Source organism: Symphodus melops, assembly GCF_947650265.1.
Source record: "Symphodus melops genome assembly, chromosome: 4".
Classification (NCBI taxonomy): domain Eukaryota; kingdom Metazoa; phylum Chordata; class Actinopteri; order Labriformes; family Labridae; genus Symphodus; species Symphodus melops.
The window spans coordinates 17,661,754-17,686,404 of NC_136694.1; the positions used below are offsets into that span (position 1 = coordinate 17,661,754).

General features: G+C 39.9%; 2 protein-coding genes across 22 annotated transcripts in view; one reads left to right on the plus strand and one right to left on the minus strand.

The window, feature by feature from the left end:
* znf740a (zinc finger protein 740a) overlaps positions 1-9,105 on the minus strand; it is a 22,412-nt gene extending 13,307 nt beyond the window's left edge. For 7 of the 16 annotated variants that reach the window (XM_079341049.1, XM_079341044.1, XM_079341036.1 and 4 more), the window contains exons 1-8: positions 9,001-9,105; positions 6,826-6,988; positions 6,449-6,631; positions 5,915-6,061; positions 5,095-5,215; positions 4,767-4,850; positions 2,706-2,789; positions 410-493 (exon numbers count right to left, since the gene is read on the minus strand). In XM_079341049.1, the coding sequence (XP_079197175.1) occupies positions 410-493; positions 2,706-2,789; positions 4,767-4,850; positions 5,095-5,215; positions 5,915-6,061; positions 6,449-6,631; positions 6,826-6,870 (748 nt within the window). In that variant the 5' untranslated portion in view covers positions 6,871-6,988; positions 9,001-9,105. Of the gene's footprint in view, positions 1-409; positions 494-2,705; positions 2,790-4,766; positions 4,851-5,094; positions 5,216-5,914; positions 6,062-6,448; positions 6,632-6,825; positions 6,989-8,674; positions 8,975-9,000 lie in introns of those variants that run through there. The other 9 variants (XM_079341043.1, XM_079341042.1, XM_079341045.1 and 6 more) reach the window with 9 other exon arrangements.
* LOC306822194 (LIM domain and actin-binding protein 1-like) lies at positions 6,996-24,560 on the plus strand. Of its 6 annotated transcripts, XM_079341029.1 has the most exons (11): positions 6,996-7,937; positions 10,359-10,426; positions 12,965-13,104; positions 13,950-13,995; positions 17,278-17,694; positions 20,722-20,776; positions 21,335-21,429; positions 21,738-21,816; positions 21,944-21,975; positions 22,077-22,210; positions 22,349-24,560. In XM_079341029.1, exons 3-11 carry the CDS (start codon positions 12,986-12,988, stop codon positions 23,379-23,381), a joined length of 2,010 nt encoding a protein of 669 aa, XP_079197155.1. In that variant the 5' UTR covers positions 6,996-7,937; positions 10,359-10,426; positions 12,965-12,985; the 3' UTR covers positions 23,382-24,560. The 6 variants fall into 6 exon arrangements, with proteins under 6 accessions (XP_079197155.1, XP_079197156.1, XP_079197154.1 ...); XM_079341030.1 differs by lacking the exon at positions 10,359-10,426; XM_079341028.1 differs by lacking the exon at positions 6,996-7,937 and having other exon boundaries at positions 10,061-10,426.
* Positions 24,561-24,651: the final 91 nt, after the last annotated feature.

Sequence of the window (24,651 nt, forward strand, 5' to 3'; positions counted from 1 at the left end):
CTGCACAAATAGAAAGTCTTTCAATATAAGCTTGAAACAGGAAAACAATTAACACAGTTCACTCAACTTTGCCTTAGTAAAGGCACTCTAACTGTTTACGTTGTATAATCGTGATTATAAACCTGAGATTCAAAGGATTGTTTGGTTTAGCATTTGACGAAAAGTAAAAACTTGAGCACCTCCAACGTTGTGTACATTCAAGTGCCCCACTCTGTACACAAGAGTTATGGTTTCTACTTTGAAATATGACTATCTTAATACATATCTGGTTACATCTCAACTCTGAATTAAAGTATTTCAATGTTTTAGACGCTGTAGACATAAATCAATTTAAGTTAAAACACTTTATTAGTTCAAAAGTTAAGGCACTTCTTAAAACGCGAATGAGCTCAGGTAATCAGACGCCTACCAGTATGAGTGAGGCTGTGTCTTGCCAGATGGTAACGTTGGAAGAACCTCATGTCACACATGGAGCAAGCGTACGGCTTCACCCCTACATACACAGAGTATCAACATGTTAGCTAAGATGTTCTGTAAGCATCAAAGGAGAGCATGGTTCACAGACAGGTTTTCACTGGAGCCTGGCAAACATTCCACTCAAGCTTCATGCTAAAATGTGTTTTTTTGGTTCTACTTTAACTAAAGTGTCTTTTGTCATGTGGAGAATTCATTGAGCTTCGTGAAACAAAAGCAGCAGCAACATAGAAGCCAAGCATGTATGAAACGATATGTAAATGTTAGCAGCCGTAGAAAATACAACATCTACAACGGTGATCACACAGGCTAGCTGAAGCTCAAACGTTAGCCACTTCTCAAGCCCCTTAGCTATTTCAGTTCTGGACAACATGTTGTAGCATTTTTCCAAAGTGGCATGTGATGTAACTAAGTGCAAGCTGACACTGAGGTGGCATTAACAAAAGTGCGTGTCACTTCAGTTTATGTTGCTGTGTAGTGTTGTAGGTGTTCCTGTTCCCTAGCACTCCACAATGAAGAGCTCCCTCAACCATTTAGAAGCTACCAGTCTGATCTCCAGCATACACTTAACAGCAGGAACATCAACAAGCAACCATGCAACAGTGTATGGAATAGTTCATTCTGAAAAGCCAGACAATTACAGCTTAGACACTGAGCTTGGCAGCCATAGACGGTGATAAAAAAAAATGTACGTGTGGACATCAAAGGACTATTCCCATATTATACCATTACCTACAACAACTTCTGTCAGGCTGGACCCAGCAGGAGGGCTTTATGACACACTGTTTACCACAGCAAAACTCATCTTTAATGCTGATTTTAGCCTTCTAGTAAAGCGACTAACAAGCACATTTTCCATGAGTGTATTTCTGAGATGAGATATTTGTTCCTCATTACAGAGGGACCAATCTGCCCATCGCTTACATTTCATTGATAACACTACGTTTCTTTCATCAAAAACACTCTCAGTAGCTATGTTTACATGTTGAAAGATTTAGCTGGACTGGTCACTTGGACGCTCAATAAAGTGATCACATGAAGACGTGTGTGCACGCCTCAATCATTTAATCTCAGTATTGAAATGACAATTTTGACGAGCGCAGAGATGTCCTAAGGGTCTATTCTGCAACAGAAATAGCAGCAAATTAAGCTGTTCCTTCCTCTTAGCAGGACTGATAGGACAATGAACTGTGTTCTGACTTGCGAGTCTTTCTGCAACATCAGGTATGTGTTTCTGTCACTAGACGTGTCTGTCGTGTTTTTCTCCGGAGTGAGATCCATTTCAAGAAGAACTCAAGCCCTGCAGGGTTCATTTCCCGTAGAGTTTCCCTCACGTGTCCAGATGTTGCTCCTCCTTCCTGTGTGATAGACTTCATTCTGTTCTCTAACGTCCGTGACTTCAGAGGTCTGTATTTTATTTGGCCCTTTTCTTACTTTATTCTTCTTCTCGTCCTAATGAAGCTGCAAGCTCAGCAGCAAATAACTGCCCTGCAAACGATAACGGGGGGGGGGGGGGGGGGGGGGGGGGGGCGCTGCACCTTCAGAATGACATTTCTCTCCGATGAGCCTTTTTGGATCCTAATCAGGCTTTTATTCCAAATATTTACGTCCATGTAAACATAGCTAGTGATTGCACCTCCTTTAATAAAACACTAGTTTAAAAAAAAATGTGTAGACCAGACATATAGTTCCAAATACACAATATGTGGCAGCTAAAAGGCTAGCATGGTATTTTCCACATGGCAAGCATCAGTGGGGAAAAAAGATGACTATAAAGCCAAAGAAACAGTTTTTGTGCGGCAATGATACAAACGAGATCAAATACTTTGAGTGGTCCACCGAAAATGAAATATTCTATACATTCAGCGACTCTATTTGTATATGATGCATTACAATAGATGGCCCTGTATTTGACAAGTGTCAATGTGTACAACTGGGAAAAATATATTGATGTAGTACGTCATCTAAATTCAATTGAAGATCAGTGTTTTTATTGCTAGGTTTTAACTCCAAATGTGGTGGCTTGAGGTGATAAAGAATCATTTATCATATGATACTTATTTAAACATTCTGTTCAACACAATTTTATAACCTTAGAAATAAGTCCAACATAAATGTTTATTGTTGACGTTTTTTTTGGGCTAGCTTTAATTGCATAAGAAAAATTCCTGTGAATGAGACTACTTTTGTAGTTTCTTTACTTGAACTGGGTACGGTAAAAGGACGCATACCCGTATGAGTGAGTCTGTGTCTCTCCAAGTGGTAACGCTGGAAAAACCTCATGTCACACATGGAACAAGCGTACGGCTTCACTCCTACACACACAGAGCATACAATTATTAGCTATTCAGGTCTGTCAAATAAAAAGTGGACAACAACAACAACAAAATAAAGATCTAGAGTTGCCACAGTAGCAACAGCTGAGAAATTGATGTAGAAATTGGATTGATTGATTAATTATTGATATCCAAATGTGTTTGTATGAACCATGCTTACAGGGCTTATTAGACTTGGTCATCATCAGTTTGGCGTTTTTCTGTCTCTGAATAATGACGTGTTACTGAACGTTGGAAATGTATTTCGGTGGAAGTTAACTTACCCACAGCATTTATGTCTTAAAACAATGAAAAACAAAGAGATTAAAATGTAGTCCTCCATCATCTGTGTTTATGCTGTATAACCAATTCAAAGCATAGTCCTTTGATGTCCATGCAGTTATTCCCCACTGATTAAGTCATAATTACCGACAAACACATTTTTGGAACAAGAAACAAATCATGCATGTCTTTTGCTGCCTGTGGATGGAGGCTTCCTAATTCTTACACTGGGGTCCAGAAGCATGAGTCCACTTTCAAAAAGTCTTGTTCACAGACCTGGTTACAGTCATCTTAATAGTTTAACGTTTATGCAGGCTGTGGCTGTCGTGATGAAAGCTAAAATGTAATTAGTTTACTGCGGATGATTGCATTTTGAATTACCGGTACGTGTTCAAAATACCATAATGCAATGTTTTTATTTGGTGTTTTTGTACTGCCTTGAGCAGTCTCGTTTGCATACAAACCAAGATTTATTTTGAAAGGATATAAGGAATTTAAGGCAGACCAAAAGCTTTGAACATACTAAAAGGAACTTGTTCAGCACCAAAAAGTAAAAGAAAACGGCTAAGAGCACAGAAAAAAGTGACATGTTTGATGTAAAGAGGTACAGTTACTTTGCCCACAGGGAGACGGTGTCTGTAATTACCAGAGTAGCATATGAATTTTATTTTGCTATACATCGCAAAATGGTGTTCATTATTTTTGTGTTATATTTGATGTGGTACTTGTTTAAGTAAGCCATCATAAATAATGCAATTGGTGTAGCTATAATGTTCCCCTGCATTTATTCACGTCTAAACTGAAGGTTGAACGAGAGCGACACACTGCTGAGAGTTAATCAAGTTCAATAATCCAAAAACAGCAGCTTTGGTCAAGCACGTTATGTCGTCAGATTAGGTCTGCTTTTACCTGTGCCCATGACTGAATGTGTTATAGAAATGCCCAATCGTGCAATGTGAGGTTTTGATTTGCATGAGGTTTACAAACATGCAGAGACTGCAGGACACAGGAGTATACAAGTTTTGGAGAAAATTACACTTTTGAGTCACCACACCCTGTGAAGACCAGCATAACAAGCTGACATCGATGCAGAAAACAGCAGCATTTGCATTGATAAGACAAATTCAAATAGACGCACAACATCTTATTTGACTTGTTTAACAAGTCAAAACACTCAGCCTCAAACTCAGAGTGGAACCAAAACAAGATCCAAGACAAAATGAAAGTCAGGAATGAGCTGGTTTTACAGATAAATCAAAGGCAAAATATGCAATAACAATTCATCACAGTCACATGAGGCACTTCTGACGTCTGTAAGCACCAGGCTCTATAGCCAACAATTCTACGACTGATGCCAGTTAAATGTAGGCGTTCATCGAGGCTAATGATGGATGTCCAAAGCAGAACATATCTATATTTAAATCTTTACAGTTGAAACAACAGTTTTCAATAGTGGACTCAGGACCATAGGACCTCACTGTATTATATAATCCTCCATTTAATTTTCCTGGTGTTGGGGATGTATGAGACAAATACTGTGCTTTATTTTGGGGTGGGTGGTGAACAGATTTAGGGGTTTGGCTTTGTTGGAAAATTACTGTCCACAGACAAAAATGAACCCTCAGATTGATCCAAGTGGCAGACTACAGGTGTAGTCCCATTTATGTAATATGGGTACGGTTAAAGGACGCATACCCGTGTGAATGAGGCTGTGTCTCTCCAGGTGGTAACGCTGAATAAACCTCATGTCACATACGGCACAAGCATACGGCTTCTCCCCTAAACCGAAGAGCACCAGTTTTAGTTCAAGTCCCCACAGATACCACCAATTAACTGTGAGGCAAAAGCTATTACCAACATAGTTTTTTTCTTCTTTTAAGCAGGCCATAGCAAAACCTTACAATTGCTGCATACTCCTAAGATTCAGTCCAACTCAAGCTTTCTGTGCCTCTACGATTCATATAATCAAGCATAACAAGGTGGCTTAAACGTGAACTTCAGTTGTTCCAAGCGTGACCCATACCTGTATGAATGAGGATATGTCTCTTCAGGTGGTATCCGCTCCTGAATGCTCCATAACAGTGATCACAAATAAAGTTTTTCTGCACTTTGGATGATGGGCCGTTTTCATCCCCGCCAGTGCCCTGATGAGAAGGACAGAAAAATGATGGTTTTACACTTGAGTCGAATGTCGACGGCGCCAAAATGATACAAACTAAGCTACACAGAGACAATCTGTCAAACATACCCACCCACAACCGCTGATGAAACCTGAAGAAACGCTACAAATTTCAGTACATGTAAACCGTAAGGTGTCAATCATACTGCGAGTGCTGCGCATATTTAATCCTAATCCTTTGCATATCTCTCATTTTTGTTCTCCTCTTAAACCCGAATGATCTTTCATGTGAATGCACAATAAAAGGTGGGTTTTTTTTGCTTTTGTTTACATCAACGTAATTACCATTTGAAGTGAGAAACACTGCAGTCTCTTCTGATGGCCTAATGCCCTCATGATACTGCTCCCCCTGTTATGCACACAACCGCAGTTATTGTGCTCTGCTCTGCTTCACTCTGCTCCCCTCCCCCCTCTTTCCTCTACAGCGATCCTCCACCCCCTCCACATCTTCCCTGAACTCCTCCCCCCACCCCCACACAAACAAAAAAGTGCACACACGAAGGCTCCGATTCAGGCGCACTTGGATAAAGAGTTTCTACAAGAACGTGTTAGCAGCTCACAACACTTTTTGTTGTGATGAGAGAGAAAAAAAAAAAAAAAAAACGGGGAAAAATTAACATGCATAGCAGAGACCAATCCCTTTTTAGCGACCACAGCCACTGACCTTCCCTCCCCTTCCCTCTTGTTCTCTCACTTTACAGGGCGTTACTGATTTCCTGTTCTTTTTTTTCTGCTGCATGTCCTCATTGGCTCTCAGCTCCTTCTCGTCCAGCAGGCGGGGAGCTTGGAATTCACCTTCCTTCCGGATAAGCTTCAGAGACAGAAAAAGTCAATTATTTCCTGATATAAGAAATTCTAAATGATCTGGAAACAACTTGAATGATCGCCTATTGTAACACATTTTGCACCTGTATTTAAGGAAAACCAAACTGATCTAAAGCAATATTTTAAACAATCGGATTATGGGGTGATAACATCCACATGTTTTGTTCTCTCTTGAAAAAATGTGTTATAAGAAAATGGTGACAGATGGGGGTCCGGGCATAAGGGAGCTTCTTTATCATATTCATTTTTGACTTAAAAATAATCAAGCATGACAGGAATTTGCATTTTGGGCTAGAGACTTTTCAAAAATAATAAAGAATATGTTGTTGGTCATTCAGTAAGTTAAGCATCATGTCTTGTTAAGGGTCCTAACCAGGGGCGGACAGCTCATTCCAGATGGGAGGATCATGTGACTCTGGGGAGCACGATCAGGTCCCTCTCTCTGCGGGGGTCCATGGCCAAGTGGAGCCATCATCTTTTTGGGTGGAGCAGCCATGGAGCTGGCCTGCATCAGGGCCATGCTGGAGAGGACAGCTTCGCAGCCAAGCAGCCCCGCCTGTGAAGAAAGAGAACAGAATACGACCCTTGACTCACTGTGTCAAAGAGAGAAAACACTGACAATGGTAAATTATCTGCAACTCAGACAAGTTGGCATTTGCCGAACAAGCCTTCAACGACAACATCCTGAGTGACACAAGACTGCAAGTAAATTTTTCTTATAACCACTTTGGTGGTCTGAAAAAAACAAACCCATTTCATATGGTCGCGGACTGAGCTGCTGGGCAGATGTGACATTGCTGTGGTGTATGTGAGCGCAGGGACAGGGGTTGGGACAAGGTCATCCAGAGATCCGTCAGTCAGGATGGTCGGGCTGGTGGGAAGCCACACCCACCTCACTCATCTAGCATTAAAACTGAGGAAGAGGAGGATGTGGATGAAACAGACAAACATTAAAATTACCACAGCATCCCTTGCTGCTTTTGAAGGTAAATCAATCGTCTCCACTTAAGATTTTCTTTTCTCTTTCAAAACAACATTTATATATCCACAAATATGACACATGAAAATATGACTGTATAATGGTTTATATAAGCTACAATTGAATTAAAAAAAAGCCAAAACATCCTCTGCCAATCAACATAAATAACCCCATCATGTTAGGTATAAAGAACAGCCTGTCTATGTTCTGCTCGCTTCTTTTGGACATCAGCTTTCACGTGAAGTCTTCTTGAATTTACATGTTATTACTGTGTTATCGAATGTTTCAGAAATCACGTAGGGAGGTAATTAATGTTTATAGCTTACACAGAAACAAAATGACACTTTTGAACGACCTAAATTCAAAAGCAAAAGTTCCTCCGTGGAACCAGAGGTACATCAGAAACCAGTTTGGATTGAGAACCAGTAATGTAAACCTAATACACAGTAATGGGTAACTATTTTCCTATAAGCCCAACAAATTCAGCAAATACTGCATTTATCACTGGTTTTCACATCAGTAAACTGCACGCTGACAACCCAGACATTGGAGCAGACCTGCATGTTCACGAAGCAGTATCTAACTATTTTAAACACAGCTTTCAATTTTGTCTCAACTATCATTTGTGCTCGTGTTATATGATGGTTTTGAAATGTGAAGACAGAAGAGGTGATGAAAAAGTTAAAAAGAGAAAAGAATTCCGAGAGACAAATTATATCCACCATACTTAATTTAATATGGTGGATAAGACAAACAGTATTTTTATTAAATGTATACGTGTTATTTGTCATTGTATGAAATCCTCCTGCTATTTTGACTGTGGGATTGATTTGAATCTGAGGCCTTATACAAGAACAAGCATGAAACGCAAATAAAGTCATGGGTGAGTTACTACTTTTTTTTTTACTATCTCCTTTCATTCTCCTTTTATGTATAACAAAGTGACATAGTTTTCCTCCTGATAGACTGATACATCTAACAGTATTTTAACAGTAAGTTTCTGTTTACTTAAAATAAAGCCTTAATAGTGTAAAATGGAATGTCTGATGGACAATAAAACACAGGCATGTGGTCACAATAAAAAATACATCTGAAATCACTGTTATTTATAATAACAAATATTACGTTTTACATTTGGCATGAGCATTTAATAACCAAGTGTTACAAGAAGGCCATGAATTTACTCAAAGAAACACTATCCTGTCTTGTGATTACTCTATCGGTTTTTAATCGGCCGTTGTTTTCATTATTTATATTCAAAGGTTTGCTCCAAAACACAGATGTATATTAAAACACTTGCAGGCTAATGGTGCTAGGAAAATAGACAGTTAGCGCAAAGCTAACAATTGCTAACGCTGACAAAAACCCACATTTCCAGTTGACTTTTATTTATTGACTGTCGCTGTTTTAGCTGCAAGCAGGGAAAATACCTCAAGTCTTAATTGATGTAGCTGTAAAAATTAACACATATTTCAGCATTGATTGAAGTGGCCTACCCAACCAAACGTTAGTTGTGCTGATGTTGAACCAGCAGGCTAACACCAGCTAACACCAGCTAGCTGCTCGCTGGCGCCCTCGCCCACACAAATGTTAGAAAATAGAGATTATTTTGTTTCCCACCAGGTCACAGATTTCATCCAATCGTTTGATAAGAGTATCGTCTTTGCACATTACTTCACTAGTGTTGATATAATCAAACGCTTCACTATAAAAAGACAAGATTAAACGATAGTCATCCGTGATGGCCGTCGTTGCCTCCCTCCTCCTCCCTCCCTCCCGATGATTAAGCTAACGTTAGCAGTGGCTAACATTGACGCTGAAATATTAAGTAAAATACATCAGCTACAATTTCTGAGCATGCATATTCGAAAAGCAAACAGCAGACAACTTAATGCATTGCTCGAATTCACCGAGAATATAAGAAAATTTAAAGGATATTTATGTACCTTTCAGCCTCGCTCGCCCGACGTTTTTCCAGAGCGTCTAGTTTACAAACACAGGAAACGCCACAGGATGTTACACCCCCCCCTCCACACACACACACACACACACACACACACACACACACACACGCGAGCAGCAGCAGCAGCAGGGATTATCTCCTTCCAGTGAATCCTCTAAGAAACGGGCAAGAAACACCTCTTCAAAAATGATAAGAGGAGAAAACACGTTTTCTGCGTCATGTCATGTATGTTGGCGTGATGGAGCTGGCATCTTACAATCAAGTATTCAGACGACGATTGGAAGGAAAGGAAAGGAAAGGAAGCAGATGGAAAGGAAGCAGTGGACAACAGAAAATGAGACGTGCACATATGTACTGGACTTTAGGCGGATCAGTCCGATGCTCCTCAGAACCTGAAGCATCAAACACGTTATAATCAGTAACATCAATGCACAGTCTGCTTTCCTCATCGTCTAATCTTTAAATTTAAAAGGATATTGAGCATTATAACAAAGCCCCCCCCCCCCCCACACACACACCCCTCCAACTGCCCATGGCGTCATCATTAATAGTGTCAACTTGATTTATTTTAAAACTGCATAATGATAAATAGTTACTGTAACATTCACCTCCTTAATTCATCATTAAGCCTATGTGTCTCCACACTGTTTGACCTGCTCTGAGTCCTACACAAAGACCGAGCCTTTGTGATGTTGGTATATTTAGTTTAAAGGCTACCAATACTGCACTTCTCAAATAAAAGTTAGTTATGTTAAGACAGACTTGGTGTTCCTTATAATAAAAACGGCCTACATGCATATAGCATGTATTTATCTGCGTATAGAAACTTTGGTATTATTTGACATTTTTGTAAAAAAAAAAAAAAAAAAAAAGACAAAAAAGGAGGTTAAGCACCGACAGACTGCATTCTGTGAAGATGGGTAATGAAGGCTACATCAAGTTGATCAGGATAATGTTTTCCTCATTATTAGTTTAGCCTATTATTCATCAATACACCATAATGCAAATGCATCTTAGTCTGTTTCACTGCATTGCCAACCCATGCAGCATGCCTGTTTTTTTTTTTTTTGCTGCCTCCCTCGTCTCTTGAAAAATGAACGAGGACAGCTCATGGTTCTCAGGAATGTTTGGGTGGGAGGTAGGCTGTGGGTGGTGTGCATGCTGGAGACACTAGCGCGCTTACACGAATGCAACAGGTAGGGGTAATGCAATACCGCAGGTCATTGGTGTACAGAAACCACATGACCCAGCTCTTCCACTCCCAGGACACCTTTCTGTTCACTCTACGGGTTTTTTTTGTTTTCTGTTCACTCTACGGGTGCACACCGGGTGGTGACGCAGAGGCAGCAGCGAGTGTCAGGTGTCTCACCTTCTCTCACGAAAAGAGTAAGTCAACGGAAGTTCGCAAGGTAAGACCAAACTCAAGGCAAGGAGATGAAAACATTGAAATAAATGGCTCTCGTTAGGGCTATATGTGTGTATAGTAAAAGTCGAATGATCTTGCTTGTTTATAGTTTTATTGTGCACTTGGCAGCTGTGCTTTAAAAAAAAGGGCTCATTGTCGTTTGAGTTAATCGAAGCCGAAGCAGTCGAGGTTATTTTCTTCTTGGGTTTTCTATTTTCTCTACAGTCTTTAAAAACCTTTAATTAATTATTAAAGATATATCGGCCTATATTTTCTGCTTAGCCATGGTTTGTGTGTTTTTACCAAAGTGGCAAACATTCAGTGCAAATAAAGTAGTCCTTAACGTGTAACACACCTGACGTTACAGTTCTTCAAAGAAACATGTTGGCCCTGTGAACTGTGAGGCCAATTTTTATCATGCGTCATATCTGTTTATAACATCGCCTCACTAGTGATTCCTCAGGTTGAACTCAATTGAGTAACATCATGTGTGCTTTTGTTGTTTTGTTTTCTAAGAATAACATCTTCTTAGGTCAATCATGTGTTAAGAAATGTGGACTTCTATTTGTACATGTGTCATATCCAACTGTGTTTTGGTAACTTGTTGTTAAGGAGAACTGGACCATTGCGAGGGGTTACAGGTCAGTATCCACCTTTAGCAGATATCGAGTGATGGGGATGAAGCTGAAAGCTAGAGTTTAGATGATTATGTTTTAAAAGGTCATACATCATATAGTCTGTACAGGTGCTCGCTGCTCTTCCTGAACAGGGATGTTTGTAATTTAAAGCTTTGTTTATGTTCTGATGCCTTTTTATACCTCAGATTACATTTTTACATGCACAATGTTTTAGGCAATGTTCTTTAAGTTTAGAGTATCCACATGTAAGGTTGTTCAGGTTAAGCCTGCTCCGACCTCACCTGATTCTTCATTCAAATCATAAACATTTCCTGTTGTGTATTGATTTTCAGATGACAGCTCTCTTCAGCGCTTGTCTTTGTTCCCAGAAAATAACTTTAGTACGATTCACAACTCTCCTTGATTTTGTTGGGAGGTTATTTGTTTTTCCTCTTTTGTCTAGACATAATTTGGTTTGCTTTAACAGTTTAAGGATATGCAAATGAGGTGACTGGCGACTCTAAACTCTGTCCACCTGTGTTGTCCTTGGGAAGGACTTGTGATCTTTCTGGGGTGTGCCCTTGCCTGTCATGTATGCTGCATACACAGCCTCCAACACCCATGGTGTCCTGTAAAAAGAAGGATGGGAAAAAGTGAACTAATGAGCGTATGTTGAACATAGTTGCCAGACTGCAATCTTTATATGCTTAAATCCACTGAACTACTCAATAATAACTAAACCCAGTCGCACCACCTCTAACAACTTAAATATAGGCAACCTAATCTAACCTGCCCATCAGGACTGAAAACCTGTAGCAACAGTAAACACCCCCTAGCCATTGAGATGAACCCAGTCATTGTACCTGAGCAGAGGAAAACCATTCCTTTAATTTGTTAATCCTTTCCTCAACCCATTTACGAACAATAGACTGACAATTTAATGAAATACATTTCATTCAATTATATTTAGTCATAAAATAGCAATGTCATGAATACATTAAGAGTACACTACTTTCTAAACTGGTTTCTCTTTGGGTGATACAGCCAGAAGGATACGTGCATGTGATTGTGTCTGAGTTCAGATTCATGTTCAAGTCCAGTCCAAAGTTCTCTCACTACTTGTCACCAGTGTTGCTTTCATCTGGGCGGTGATGTAATAGGTGCACCATGGTGAAAAAGTCCCAGACAGTAAGAGATTATTAACTCTATGGGTTGTGGTGATTACACACGGGTATAACATACTGTCTGAGCACAGAAAAAGGGATTCAACATGGCCTGTACTTAGAGCAAACGACATAGACAGAGTGCGTCAGAGACCCATCATCTGTCTGTGGTACTTTTTTTGCTCGATGTTTGTCTGTTGGAGTGTACTTAAAGAAAGATTGAATGTATTACACAGCCTATTGTGTACACATTGATGTGTACACCTCCCTTCTCTCATAATGATAATGTGCTCATGCTGAAGTTAGCTGCTTGTAGTTTGTTTTTCCGTCTTGGCCATCAAGCGGCACATGCTGCAAGTCAAGTTTGAACATGTCGATCTGTTTGTTTAAATGCCTGTCTGTCTGAGCACACCAATGTCCAAGCATTCTCTGGTATGTAAAGCCTGTCAGGTGGAGGGGGGTTACAGGCGGTAAACTGATGGAGAGAATGGCACAAAGACGCCAAACAAGACTTTGTGCTCATCAAGTTAGATTTTGCCATTGTTTATCCTTTTAAAACAGCTGTTTTGTCGATGAATATTGACGCACAGTGTTGTTTTTTAAATGTCCTTAAACACACAGCTTTTAAGTAGGGGACTAGTGAAAGTTCTTTTAGTGTTTAAGTATTTTTTTCCAGTAAAGGTTTAGGATATTATAAAGAGTGAGGAGTTGCATTACTTGTAAAACTGACCATGGCTAATGCTAGATGTAATTGTATTTTAGGTAATCTCATAGCTGCCAGAGATGGAAAGTGGTCCCTTTAATCGACGTGGCTGGGCCACACAGTCCTTGCGTGTCACAGCAAAGGAGCTGTCACTGACTAGCCGTGGGAAAAACAACGCCATCGCTGAACGCTTTTCCAAGTAAGTCATATCTTGTTAATGCCACAGGTTTGGCTACTGCTTGCTCTCAAAGACATTTCCTCAGTTTCCACCTGTGGATTAAACAAGGTTTTTTTCCAGTTCCATGAGTGATTATTTCTATATTATAATCTATGTTTTAGACTACACTGAGCTACTTCACACTCTTTTTCTGTTACTTTTATAGGCGGATAATGTTTTGAAAATGAGTGCACCATTAAACATCTCAATTATTTATTATTTACTGTTGTTTATTACTCAGTGTTTTGTTTCTTAAAGCAGGGATAGGAACAGTAACTTTGGGGTAACCAACAAGCAGAAGAAGGATATAAAAGTTATCAAACTAAAAATATGCTGAAACCACACACACAGACCTGAAGACATTTTCTAACTGACTAGAGATGGAGGATATTATAGGTTGCCAACTCTACAGATTCAGTTTGTGTAAGACCCCTGTCATTTACGATAAGTACATGTAGGTACAATCTGAAGCTTAATTCAGTCAGAATTAGGAAAATGGACTGGATTATTACAGACCTGTGAAGGCCACAGACAGGACAAAAAAACAAATCCCGGCAATTTCATTTATTCATTGTGTCAGGGTGTTTTTTTTCTAAAATGATGTTCCTCCGCTTGGTCTGGAATACAGTCATTAAATATTCCATTCTTATCCCCACATGTGAAATATATCATCCATGGAAGCGCAACAAAATAACTGAACTGAATGGAAATTGTATCTGAAAAACTTTACACCTTTGCAAAATTCATGAAAGAGGGTAGCATTTTTTGCAAGGTGTATTTTTGTGTTGAGTCAGCAGATGTCAGTGTTGTGCCTGTCTCTCTCTCAGGTACCAAAGAGCTGCTGAAGAGTCCACTGCAGAGAAGAAAAAAGGAGTAAGTATGTCTAGAATGCTTGAGGACATTTTATTTCTGTCATGAGACAATTATTCACAGTTATGTAATATTAGTCCACAGCTTAAATGAACCTATATCAATGGTGCATTTTGATGCGCCTATGTTAACAAACCACATGCTTATCGAGTGTGTGTGTTTACAGCACGTCTTGCTTCATTATCTCAATAGCTGCTGCTGGTGCTGAGCTAATTATTGTATGGCTAGATGAAGGATACGCACATTCACACACTCACCATGCCAACACTCTGTCTGGGCCACATGTCTTGTCTACACTGACCTCTCATTGGCCACTTGTTGCGATGGGTAGGCTATCAAACCCATAATCCTACTAAAGTATAATCCCCAGCAGGCCTCTTTGTTGTTCCCTCCTTTGTCACTCTGACTCACTTATAAACAAAGCTGGACTGGGATTAAATGAGTTACTGATTTGCTAATACCATGAGGAAATACAAGGTATTGTTACTGTTTAGATTCTTGAAAAACATGAGCTTGTTTATCAGTTTGTTTGTGTTAATGTGTTAGTTGTTTGTGTGGGGGCCAGCTGCTCTTAATCTTGTCATTTTCTAGTCTTTGTTTAATGATCTTCCTGGTAATGATAGTGGCAGGGAGCCTTGTTTTTAACTCCTCAAATGTGATATGAATCTATTGTACATGAGAGCTTTTTTCTGCGTTGTTTGTCTCATCACAGCATGAAAAGCACAGAACTTCAACCATGCTGTAAAGACTAAATGATTTTCCTAATGCTGTTTGTATATTTATATACAAATTGTATATTTATATACAAACAGCATTGAACAGATTGAATTAATTTAATTTGTCAAATTTACCAAGAACCCAACATGCATATTTATAAACTAATAGCAATATTACAAGGACCTGGAGGTCAAGTTAATATTTTTTGTTGAAAACATTGTGCCCTGACGAGTCTGAGGCAGGTTTAAATAAGTGGTGTAAAAGACCATCTGTTTGTGTGTGTGTGTGTGTGTGTGTGTGTGTGTGTGTGTGTGTGTGTGTGTGTGTGTGACTCATGAAAGGGGGAATGAAGGGGGGTTTCCTTACAGAATAATGAAGAACAGAATACAAACAAATAAGCCCTTAATAAGCCCTTCTTAGTCAACTGCTTCACAAACATAAGTTTCACTGCCTTTCTTTGCTTGATGTTATTAATTTTTGCTTTCATTGACAGTTTTTAGGCTGTCGGAAGTTACTGAAAAAAAATAGCAGTTGCAGGTATGAAAGGGAATCTTGGAGGTTGAAGACCACAGTGATTCAAATCAAAGACAGACAACAGGATGTGACGGGTAGTCGCACTGATTTCAATTACATTTGACAAAACTGGTTTTAAATGCAAGAATTGAAAGAAGAATTAATTGAAAGAGACCAGGATCAGGTCAGAATGAGGAAATAACAGACACACTGAATGGATTCAGTTGTGGTTTGAAAAGAATCGGGGGAACAGGGCAAATGTGAGAGTGAGCGACAAGCATTACCTGGATATCTAAAGCTGTGTCCATAAAACAGTTTTACAAAGTTTGTTATCACAAATCAAAGGCAATAACTTGTCACGAGGAGTGGTTAGTGGGTGATAAATACTTACTCATCGCAGTTACTTATAAACGAATAACGGCTGGTATCAGTTCGTATTGTCTTCTATAACTTTTTCTCTATACTACATTTTACGGTGCCCAACCAAAAAACAGACATTAAGAACCGTCTGATTGTCAAACAGATCCGTATAATCAGCTGTGATGCATGAAGAGATAAATCGAAGGAGAGCGACAGAGGAGCGAGAACAGGGACAGTTTCCTGATACACTTACTACAGCGAGCCCATTCCTGCTTGGTTTTTCTAAATGGCTTTTTGACACAGGCTTTTGCATTACAACTTTTCAGCTGTGGAAATTTTGAGACGTTTGAATGCTTTTGCTAAATCCAATTTTATTTTAATTTAAAGATGTATGAGGTTAGTTTATTTTTGAGTGGAAAATGTTAGTGTGAGTGAATAAAGAGTTAACTTTCCCTGAATGTATCATTTCCTGCCCTTGTTTCCTGGGTATCTCTCTCTCTCTCTCTCCCTCTCTCTCTCGCTCTCTCTTGGAGTCAAAGGGACTCGTTCTCAAGAACAGTATTTGACTAGCTGCTAACATCTGGGAGAGCTCTGCCTCTCGCTGTCCAGGCACACTGGACCTGTACAGAAGGAAAAACTAAATGACTAGTTTTCTCTAGTTTCTATTTGTGCTTCAACTCGTCTGGCCACTCCAGGAAATTCACAGCAGAGGTTCCTTCTTTCTTTTTTGCTTATAAAAACGGACACAATCTGGCCACTGTCTAGTTCTCTCCATTCAACCGGACGAGCATCACAAAGAGAGTAATTGTGTTGTTTTGTCCTCTCTCTCTTCTTGGTGGGGGGTGTGGGGGGGGGAGTCTGTCCCTTTTTGTTCAGCCTTTTTACTTATACTTTTTCTTTTTCTGTGAGGATTAGTTTTTTAGTTTGTCTGTCTGTCTGAATGTTGTTGCACTGATATGCTAAGAGAGAAAACTATTTTGGAAAGTTACTGTTACGGTGTGTTTCTAGCAATCTGAAAAGTTTAAAATGAACTTGTAGTTTTAATTATTTGTGAGATTTCATTTGTGACCGTGTTTTCATGTTTCCTATTGACTTGCTTTCTTACCAAGGCTTACTTGTATTTTACCTATTCATTGGTGGGTTAGTTTACGACACGAGTTGGATTATATGCATGTCCACATCCTCTTTCTTCAACTTGCCATTCCTCTTTTTATAGTTAAGGAAGTTTTGGCTGTCACACAGCAGCAGTGTGCCTCCTGTTGCTGTGTTTACCCCTCCACATGTTTTGTGGACATGAGTGTTGAATACAGCCCTCCTCAGGGGTCTTTAGTAAAGGTGAAGTTGTCGTGTGGAGAGGAATGTAGCTGGAGAGGAAAAAAAGCATGCTGAGCCCCGCTATCTACGTCTTGAGCCAGTCGTTTTTCTCTCAGCAGCCGCAGCAAAACATTTACTTCCATGTCCAACTTTGAACAGCTGTTCCTCTCATCTGTCAGAAGCCAAGTACAGATCCTGGCATTTCCTTTCTGCCATGGTGCTGAGCTGTACGCTTAGCACTGTACAAGCAGGGTTGCCAAAAGAAAGTTCAATAATTCTAAAGTGACATTAGCAGAAAAAGGAACAGAGTGTGGCCTGTTGCTTTTGATTGACATTTTCATGAAAAGTTTGGCCCTAAAGTGCTAATTGTCTTCCTCACAGGCCTCTGGGAGTGCATCGCCGTCCCTGCGGTCAGCCAACCTGAGTGCTCTGAAGAAACGCTGGGAGCAGAGAGGGAGCAGCGACAGGGAAAAATCAACTTCAGTCCCATCTCCATTCCAGTCCAGCATCCGACGCAGACCTTCTGCTCTGGCCAGAATCCCGTCTGTCACTGAGCAGACTTCACCAATGAAGAGCCCCACCGTGCGGAGCGATCAAGAAGATACACTCACAGAGCTGAAAGAAAGCAGAGGTGAAGAAGAGAGAGGGATGGACAAGGATGAGCTGACACGCAGTGATAGACCTGAAAAGCTGGAAGAGCAAGTTCCAACCAGCCCCCGTGCCTCTTATGAGAAAGCCCGAGTGCCACTGAACAACCTGAAGATGAAGTTTGAGAGGGGAGAGGACGCTAAGGGCAAGGTACATACACACAGACATACTTTACAAGAGTCTTTTGCTGTTTTGAATCTCTATTTCTGACACAGTATTAACAAAACTTAATCTGAATCTAAGCAATCCTCCTTTGTAATCCTTGATGTACCAGCAAAAGTTCCCAGTTTGTGCATACATTCCTGTCTTCTGTATTCAGGAATGCCTTCTTTATTGACAGCATTGACAGCTGAGCATCTATTGGCCCTGCTTCTCATGCGTTTACTGTAATCACAATGTTGATCAGGGGGATTTACTGTACTGAGGATATCGTTCAAATTTGGCCAACTCTTGCATAACCTCAAGCTGCTTTCTCAACTAAAGTATAATTACCTTACATTTTAGAGGAACTCCTACTATTGAGAGCCACATTTAAAAAGCTTATACGTTTAAATCACTGGTTATCCTACCTTACAGCAAATCAAAATTGACCATGTACAAACTAAATGCAAGCAATTTCATTTTATTGTGAATTTGGGGCTATTTTACAGAGCTTTATATCAGCTCTTATTTTATCCCCAAGCTGACTGATGCTGAAGAATAGGAGCAGAAACATTCAAGGGGACATATTATGAAAAATCTAATTTTACATTGTTTTTGAACAAATATTCCAGCATCCTCAGTATCTATCAATTCACAAAATGTGTGCCTGTTCATGTTATATTTTAACCAAAGCACAGCTCAGATGTTTCATTTAGAGCACAGGGGATTTGAAAAGGTGCAAAAGGGGAATAATATGTCCCCTTTAAGCAGATAATATCAGAGGTTGTATTTATAGCCCACAGAACCAACATATTACTGAACACAATAAGCTAACTTTGTTCTTAAAGGTTGATGTTTTTACATGTGTCTTTGTGTTTCAAAAATAATTAAAAAAATATAAAGACACATGGCAAGTGGAAAATCATATAATTAAAAAGGAATTTAGAGTGAAGATAAAAGGTAAGAAGTCCCCTGTTGTTAAAATGACTGAAGTTTAAACATATTGCAATATCATACTATTCCTTTAGCACGTAAAAAAAAAAACTACCTCTCAAGTCAAAGAGAAATGACTTTCAGGAGTTGGATATATAAGAAGCCACCTGTCCCTGACAGGTAAACAAACTGTTTCCCTTTTTATTCACGTTTTCTCCATTGATCCCTCCTCTGTTTTACGAGTGTTATTGTTCCACCTGAGTTTTGCCTGACCCCCCCCCCCCCCCCCCCCCCCCCCCCCACCAGTCACTATCCTCCCTCCTTTTTCCTCTCCCTCTCAGCTTCTCTCTTCCTCTCAGCACAAAACAACAAGTCCTCCGTTCTTCATCTTCCTCAGTAGAGGAATGCAGGAACATTCCTGACCTACGGCAGCTTCAGTTTTTAGACAGTCACCTCGAAGGAGCAAATCTCCCTTTTCATTTTAGGCAGAGTTTTTACTGAGTATCAAACAGTCCTGGGCATCAGATCTGCTGACAAGTTTTAATCACATATTGCAAAGTTTTGGCACTTAAAAATGCTTGCTGTTGTGAATAACAGCTTGGTACTATCACTATGAAAGGAGAAGTGAAACAATCCAGAGGGTAGACGAGGAGCATTGCAACACGAAAGTGTTCATTTTAAGTTTTCAGGGTGAGCTGCGTGTGTGAAAGCAAACAGACACATTTTTAGACTTTGTGTCACTCTGACTTGACCTGAAATTTCTCCTGCAAGCCTCCGAGTCTTGAAGTCCAAGTCCGAGTGAGCTGATGTGAGAATGCAGCAGGAAACAATCAATAGAATTCACAGCGAGCGATTGTTTGGGAGGTGGCGTTTGTTTCCTGCGTTTTGTGAAGGACCATAGACTGTTTGCATGAAACTGTTGCAATCTTTATGGAGATAATTAAACTGCTGCATTATGTTTTCTGTTCCCAAGTATATTTTTTAGCTCTTTAGTTGATAGAATTGATGTAAAGGCCAATATTCTTATTATAGCACTGTATAGTAGACTCAGTAATTTTGTCCTCCACTTCCACATCAATCCTTTCATGTCATGTATTGCCTCAGAAAACCTCCATTAACATACCTTAAACACAGAGGGCAACAACATGTAACGCACATATTAATACAATGACAAAACACTTACTGGGAACATATTCCTGCACTATCAATACTTTACATACTTCAACACCAAACTGATGACAATACTGAGTAGTGGAGTACTTTTATGAACTGTTGTTAGCTTGTTATCCCGTCGGCCCCAGCTCTCCTTTTCAAGACCACATGGCACAAACAAGCTCCTTCTGCTTTTTGGATGTCAGTGCAAACACCAGTGCTTGTATAAAGACCTTGTATATAAGATGCAAAGTGGGGGAAAGAATAGTAGATTTTTTGAGTGTCCCCCCCCCCCCCTCACTCCCTGGACTTCAGGTCACAGACATGTTGGTGGCTGTCTGTGCAGATACCTGACATTTTTCTGTTTGATTGCAGTGCTGCTGACATGTAGTCTGTAGTTTGGTGTTTGGAAAGTATGTTCAGACAATGTTTTATGACAGGAAAGTTCAAACGGGACTGATATGGGTAAATAGTCTTCGAAGGAAAAATACAAAGGATACAGGCTCCTTTGGAAAAATTATGTTCAAGGTTTATGTTTTTTACATTTACGTGATGGATGCTTTGAAATATGATCATCTGTACGGGAGAAAAAGTAACTTAGTTGTTCTTTATTAAAGTATTATTTCTTTGTGTTTTTCGCCTCACAGCAGTGTGGTAACCTTTGTAAGCAAATTCAAAGGTTTATGAATCTGTGTTTTTATGTATAAAAATAGACGTGCTCAATAGGGCATGTTCAAAAAAGATCTGATACAAATCTTAAAGTCAACAGTCTGTGATTTATGATGGTGTTTGTTTGGCTGAAAGACAGGAAGGCAGTAAAATGTTGTCCATTAAAAATAGTGTCTTTAAAAAAAGCACTTTACATAGAGGGCGAACAGTGTTACAGTTTGTACAAGTTTAAATCAGCAGTCAGCTGCACTTCTAATGCAACCTATCATTTCACTTTGACAGGTTTCCAGGACAACTCTACGCAGTACTTCCTCAGAGGACATGGATCAGAACGGAGGTAAAGACAAAAAGACATACAGTCCTTTGAATCCACCAAGGTGTGGACCTTATGAGCAGTTAATCACGTGGACTTGAACAGCGTCAAGTATTCTGACGACTCAAAGCACTTTGAAACTGTCTGTCACATTCACCCATCCATCCTCATTCACACACTGATGGCAGAGGCTGCTATCTAAAGTGTGTCCAACGGTATTAACTCATCCAATTCATACACAGTGCTACACCGCTGATGTAGCATTGGGAGAAATTTTGATATTAATGTCTTGCTCAAGGACACTTCAACATGTGACTGTAAGAGCTGGGCATCGAATCCCAACCTTAAGAGACAACCAACTCTACCACTGATCCACAGCTACCCATATTGATCTCATTACTGCCAACCTTCAAACCAAAACTACGTTCAAACTTGACCTTAAAAGACAGACCTGTGAACGTGCCTAGTGTTTCTTTTATTAGATAACCGCACTTTATGACACGATGCGATCATAAAAGTACTTTGTGGACACGTTTGTTTCATGTGAAGTCTCTGTTCAAAGGTTTATGTGTTGTTCTTCAGGTGTGTCTCCAACAAAACGGATTGAAGGGACATCTATGAAGGAGAAGATGGCAAAATACCAGGCCTCTGTTTCTAAACAAGGAACCAGCCCCTCTGTGAGTTAAATCAGTTCAAGACATGTTCAAAATATGAGGCTAAAAACACAAAATCCGACCAAAATACAACGTAAAGGCCAATCTGGTCTCGTTTGTTAACAAGCCAAAGGTTAAGTTTGCTTTCAGTCATTGTGGAGGCCATGTTGTTTTTTGGTGATTTATACCGTTACTGTAGGCACATTGTATTCTTTCTTCCTTCCTGCCTGCACCAGATATAGGGACAAATCCACAACAACCCTTTATGTATCTGCCAGTTTGCATTAGTAATTGTTTTCCTCTTTCTTTTCATTCTGTGTTTTTCTGTGCAGGGTGCGGCCTCAGAGGTGCCTGCACCAAAAATGTCTGCAGCATTAAATGAGAAAAACAGTGCTGCACGTGAGTGCAATGGTGAGTCTCACTATAATGAATAGGAAGTAGAGCATTGCCGACAATATTTATATGTCCTATTTTTTGAATAGTGGTTTGTTCCCCTTGTAATTTTCTGAAGTACAAAGTGTATTCTGTCTGTTTTCAGGGGAGAGCAGCGAGCAACCCAAAGCATTACGGGTGAGTTCAACATCACATCAGGAAACCTGCATGAATCTTAAAATTAAATCTGACTTCAATGCTTTTAATCATGATTGTTTGTGCATTTATTGTGTGTTTAGAAGTTCTGCCCTCCTGTGAAGGAGACATGCAATGCCTGTTCAAAGACGGTGTATCCTCTGGAGAGACTGGTGGTTCTGAAGCATGTCTACCACAAAAGTTGTTTCCGCTGTGTGCACTGCAGCATGAAACTCGGGTAAAATTGACACTGTAACAAACACTTTTTACTTATTTTTTGAGAGTCTTTCAATGTAAGGAGTAAACATACTTGATATCTATTTGAAAGGCTGCTTTTTCAAGAGCTCAAATAATTTCTTTTTCCTCTTCTTCTTAGTCTTGGGAACTACGCTTCTTTGCATGGTAACGTGTACTGCAAGCCCCATTTCAACCAGCTTTTTAAAGCCAAAGGAAACTATGACGAGGGCTTCGGCCACCGGCCCCACAAGGAGCTGTGGGAGCCACGAGCTGATGAAGAGGATGGTGAAGAAGGGATGAAGTCAAAAGAACAAGAGAAACCAGCAGTTGCAGAGCTTTGTCCAGCTGAGAGTGTCTCAGAAAAAACACCAACCTCCCCTGATGAAACTTCCCCACCGGTTAAAGTCACAGACCTGACAGCCGCTCTGGAGACACGTGTGCAGACACATGTTAGACCTAGTGAGAAACTTCAGGCTGCAGAGAAGCTAGCTGAGGCACGCAGGCTTAGGATTGACTGGCCTCCCAAAGGTGGTGAGGGCAAATCTGGGTCAGCAGCCCTAAGTCCAGTCACCGAGGGGGCTTCGTCAAGCCGACCATGGAGAGCCAAGTGGCCCCCAGAGGATGAGGTGCAGTCATCCTTCCAGAGTTCAGAGCAGGTCGAGCTGAAGAGCCTGAGAAGGAGCTCTTCTCTAAAGGAGCGCTGTCGGCCTTTCACCATTGCAGCCAGACCCAGCCCCGCAGCAAGTGTAGTCCCCAAGGAGCCTCGTCGCCCGCTTAAATCCCTGCTGGAGTGGAGAACATCATTCGAGGAAAAACAAAAATCTGAAGAAGCATCTGTAAAAAACAAACCTTTTGAGGTGAAGACGGAGAAAAACACAGAGAAGGAAGTGAGTGCAAGAGAGTCTGTCACGGAGGAGGTTGTGGACCAAGCAGAGGAAGTCAAAGCAGCAGCAGACAAGATGGAAGCAGAAGAGGGCTCTCAGAGAAGCATCTCACCGGGTATTTCTCCATCCAGCTCTCCACCTGCACAGCCAAAACAGAACCGCGCCTCCCAGGATGTGGGCTTCTGGGAAGAGGACAAAGAAGGAAGTGAAGCTGAGGAGCTGAGTGCTGAGGACATAATTAAGAGGAACCGTTACTATGACGAGGAGGATGGCAACTCTGACTCATAGGAACACTTTTAAGTGCCACCCCAATTCACACTTTTAGAATTTCACTCAGTTTATAAGTAGATCTCAAATATAGCTTTGCCAGGTTCGATAGTTTATAGGACCAGCTTATACTATGTATTTGCATATAAATTGCAAAAACTGCCTTTAATTGTTAAATTTGAAATATTTTTTGTTTTTTCTTCACATTTTTACTTTTACACTTTGATAGCGCTTTAAAATGACTCCTGATTTTACTGGAAGTTTGGCCTCTTTAAAACATTTTCATTGTCTCTTGAAACCTCTCCACTGTTGGTGTATTTGATTTTATGCTCATTTGAAGTGCTTGTTGATGATAATTACCCCTCTGCATCGATAACAACAGTTATGATTATTTGTGTTTCTCCTATAATGCTAAAAAGACCAAAAAAATCCTTTACCAAAAATGTTACCAAAGCTTGAAAATCTGAGCATTTTATTGTAAAATATAGTTCATATTTTTTAAACTTTACTTCTGAAAAAAAAAAAACTAAATAAAAAAATGCCAAATGCAGGTTTTTTAGAAAGGTCTTTTCCAACCTCATGCATCTGTCGTCTTCTCTCAGGGATAAGACGTTGTGACTATCAGTGCTTACATTTACTGTCTTTTTTAAAGGACTTTGTACTTTATTAAATTTATATTATTGTATTTGTTATTTCTAAAACTTTAAAACAACTAAAGAGAAGAATGTTTGATTGATGTAGAGTTATTACGCTCTCGCAGCTCCTGATAAGTCATAAATAACAGAACAAAATAACACTGTCCTCTTGGGGGCGCTTTGGAGTTGTAAACTACAACTTGAGAACAGTAAGGGAGAACAGTAAAGGGAATTTTCTACGTCATAGCTGTGGCTGTGTGTTCCTTGAAATAGCATCTGAAGTCACAAGAGCATTTATTAACAAATCTCCAAGCCTGTCGTGGTATAAATCAAAAATCTCATCATTTTTCAACTTTTCTTCTGATGCCAATCTAAAAGCTTAATATGTATCACTCCTGGGCCCTCTGGACTTTTTATTTGGCATGTACTGTAAATCACTTTGTATTTTTACATGTACTTTGGAAGACTTTTGCACAGCAGAATGTTTTATAATAATTTGTTCAATGTGACAATGGGCAAAATTACTGAACTGTTGTAAAAACTATTAAAATTTATCAACAAGAAATCCGGTTTTCTTTGTTTTGTTTTTTTTCTTTGACAAGCTGACATCTTTAGTAAAGTCTTCACAAGCAGTTAGACTTGGTGAATAGTTTTTC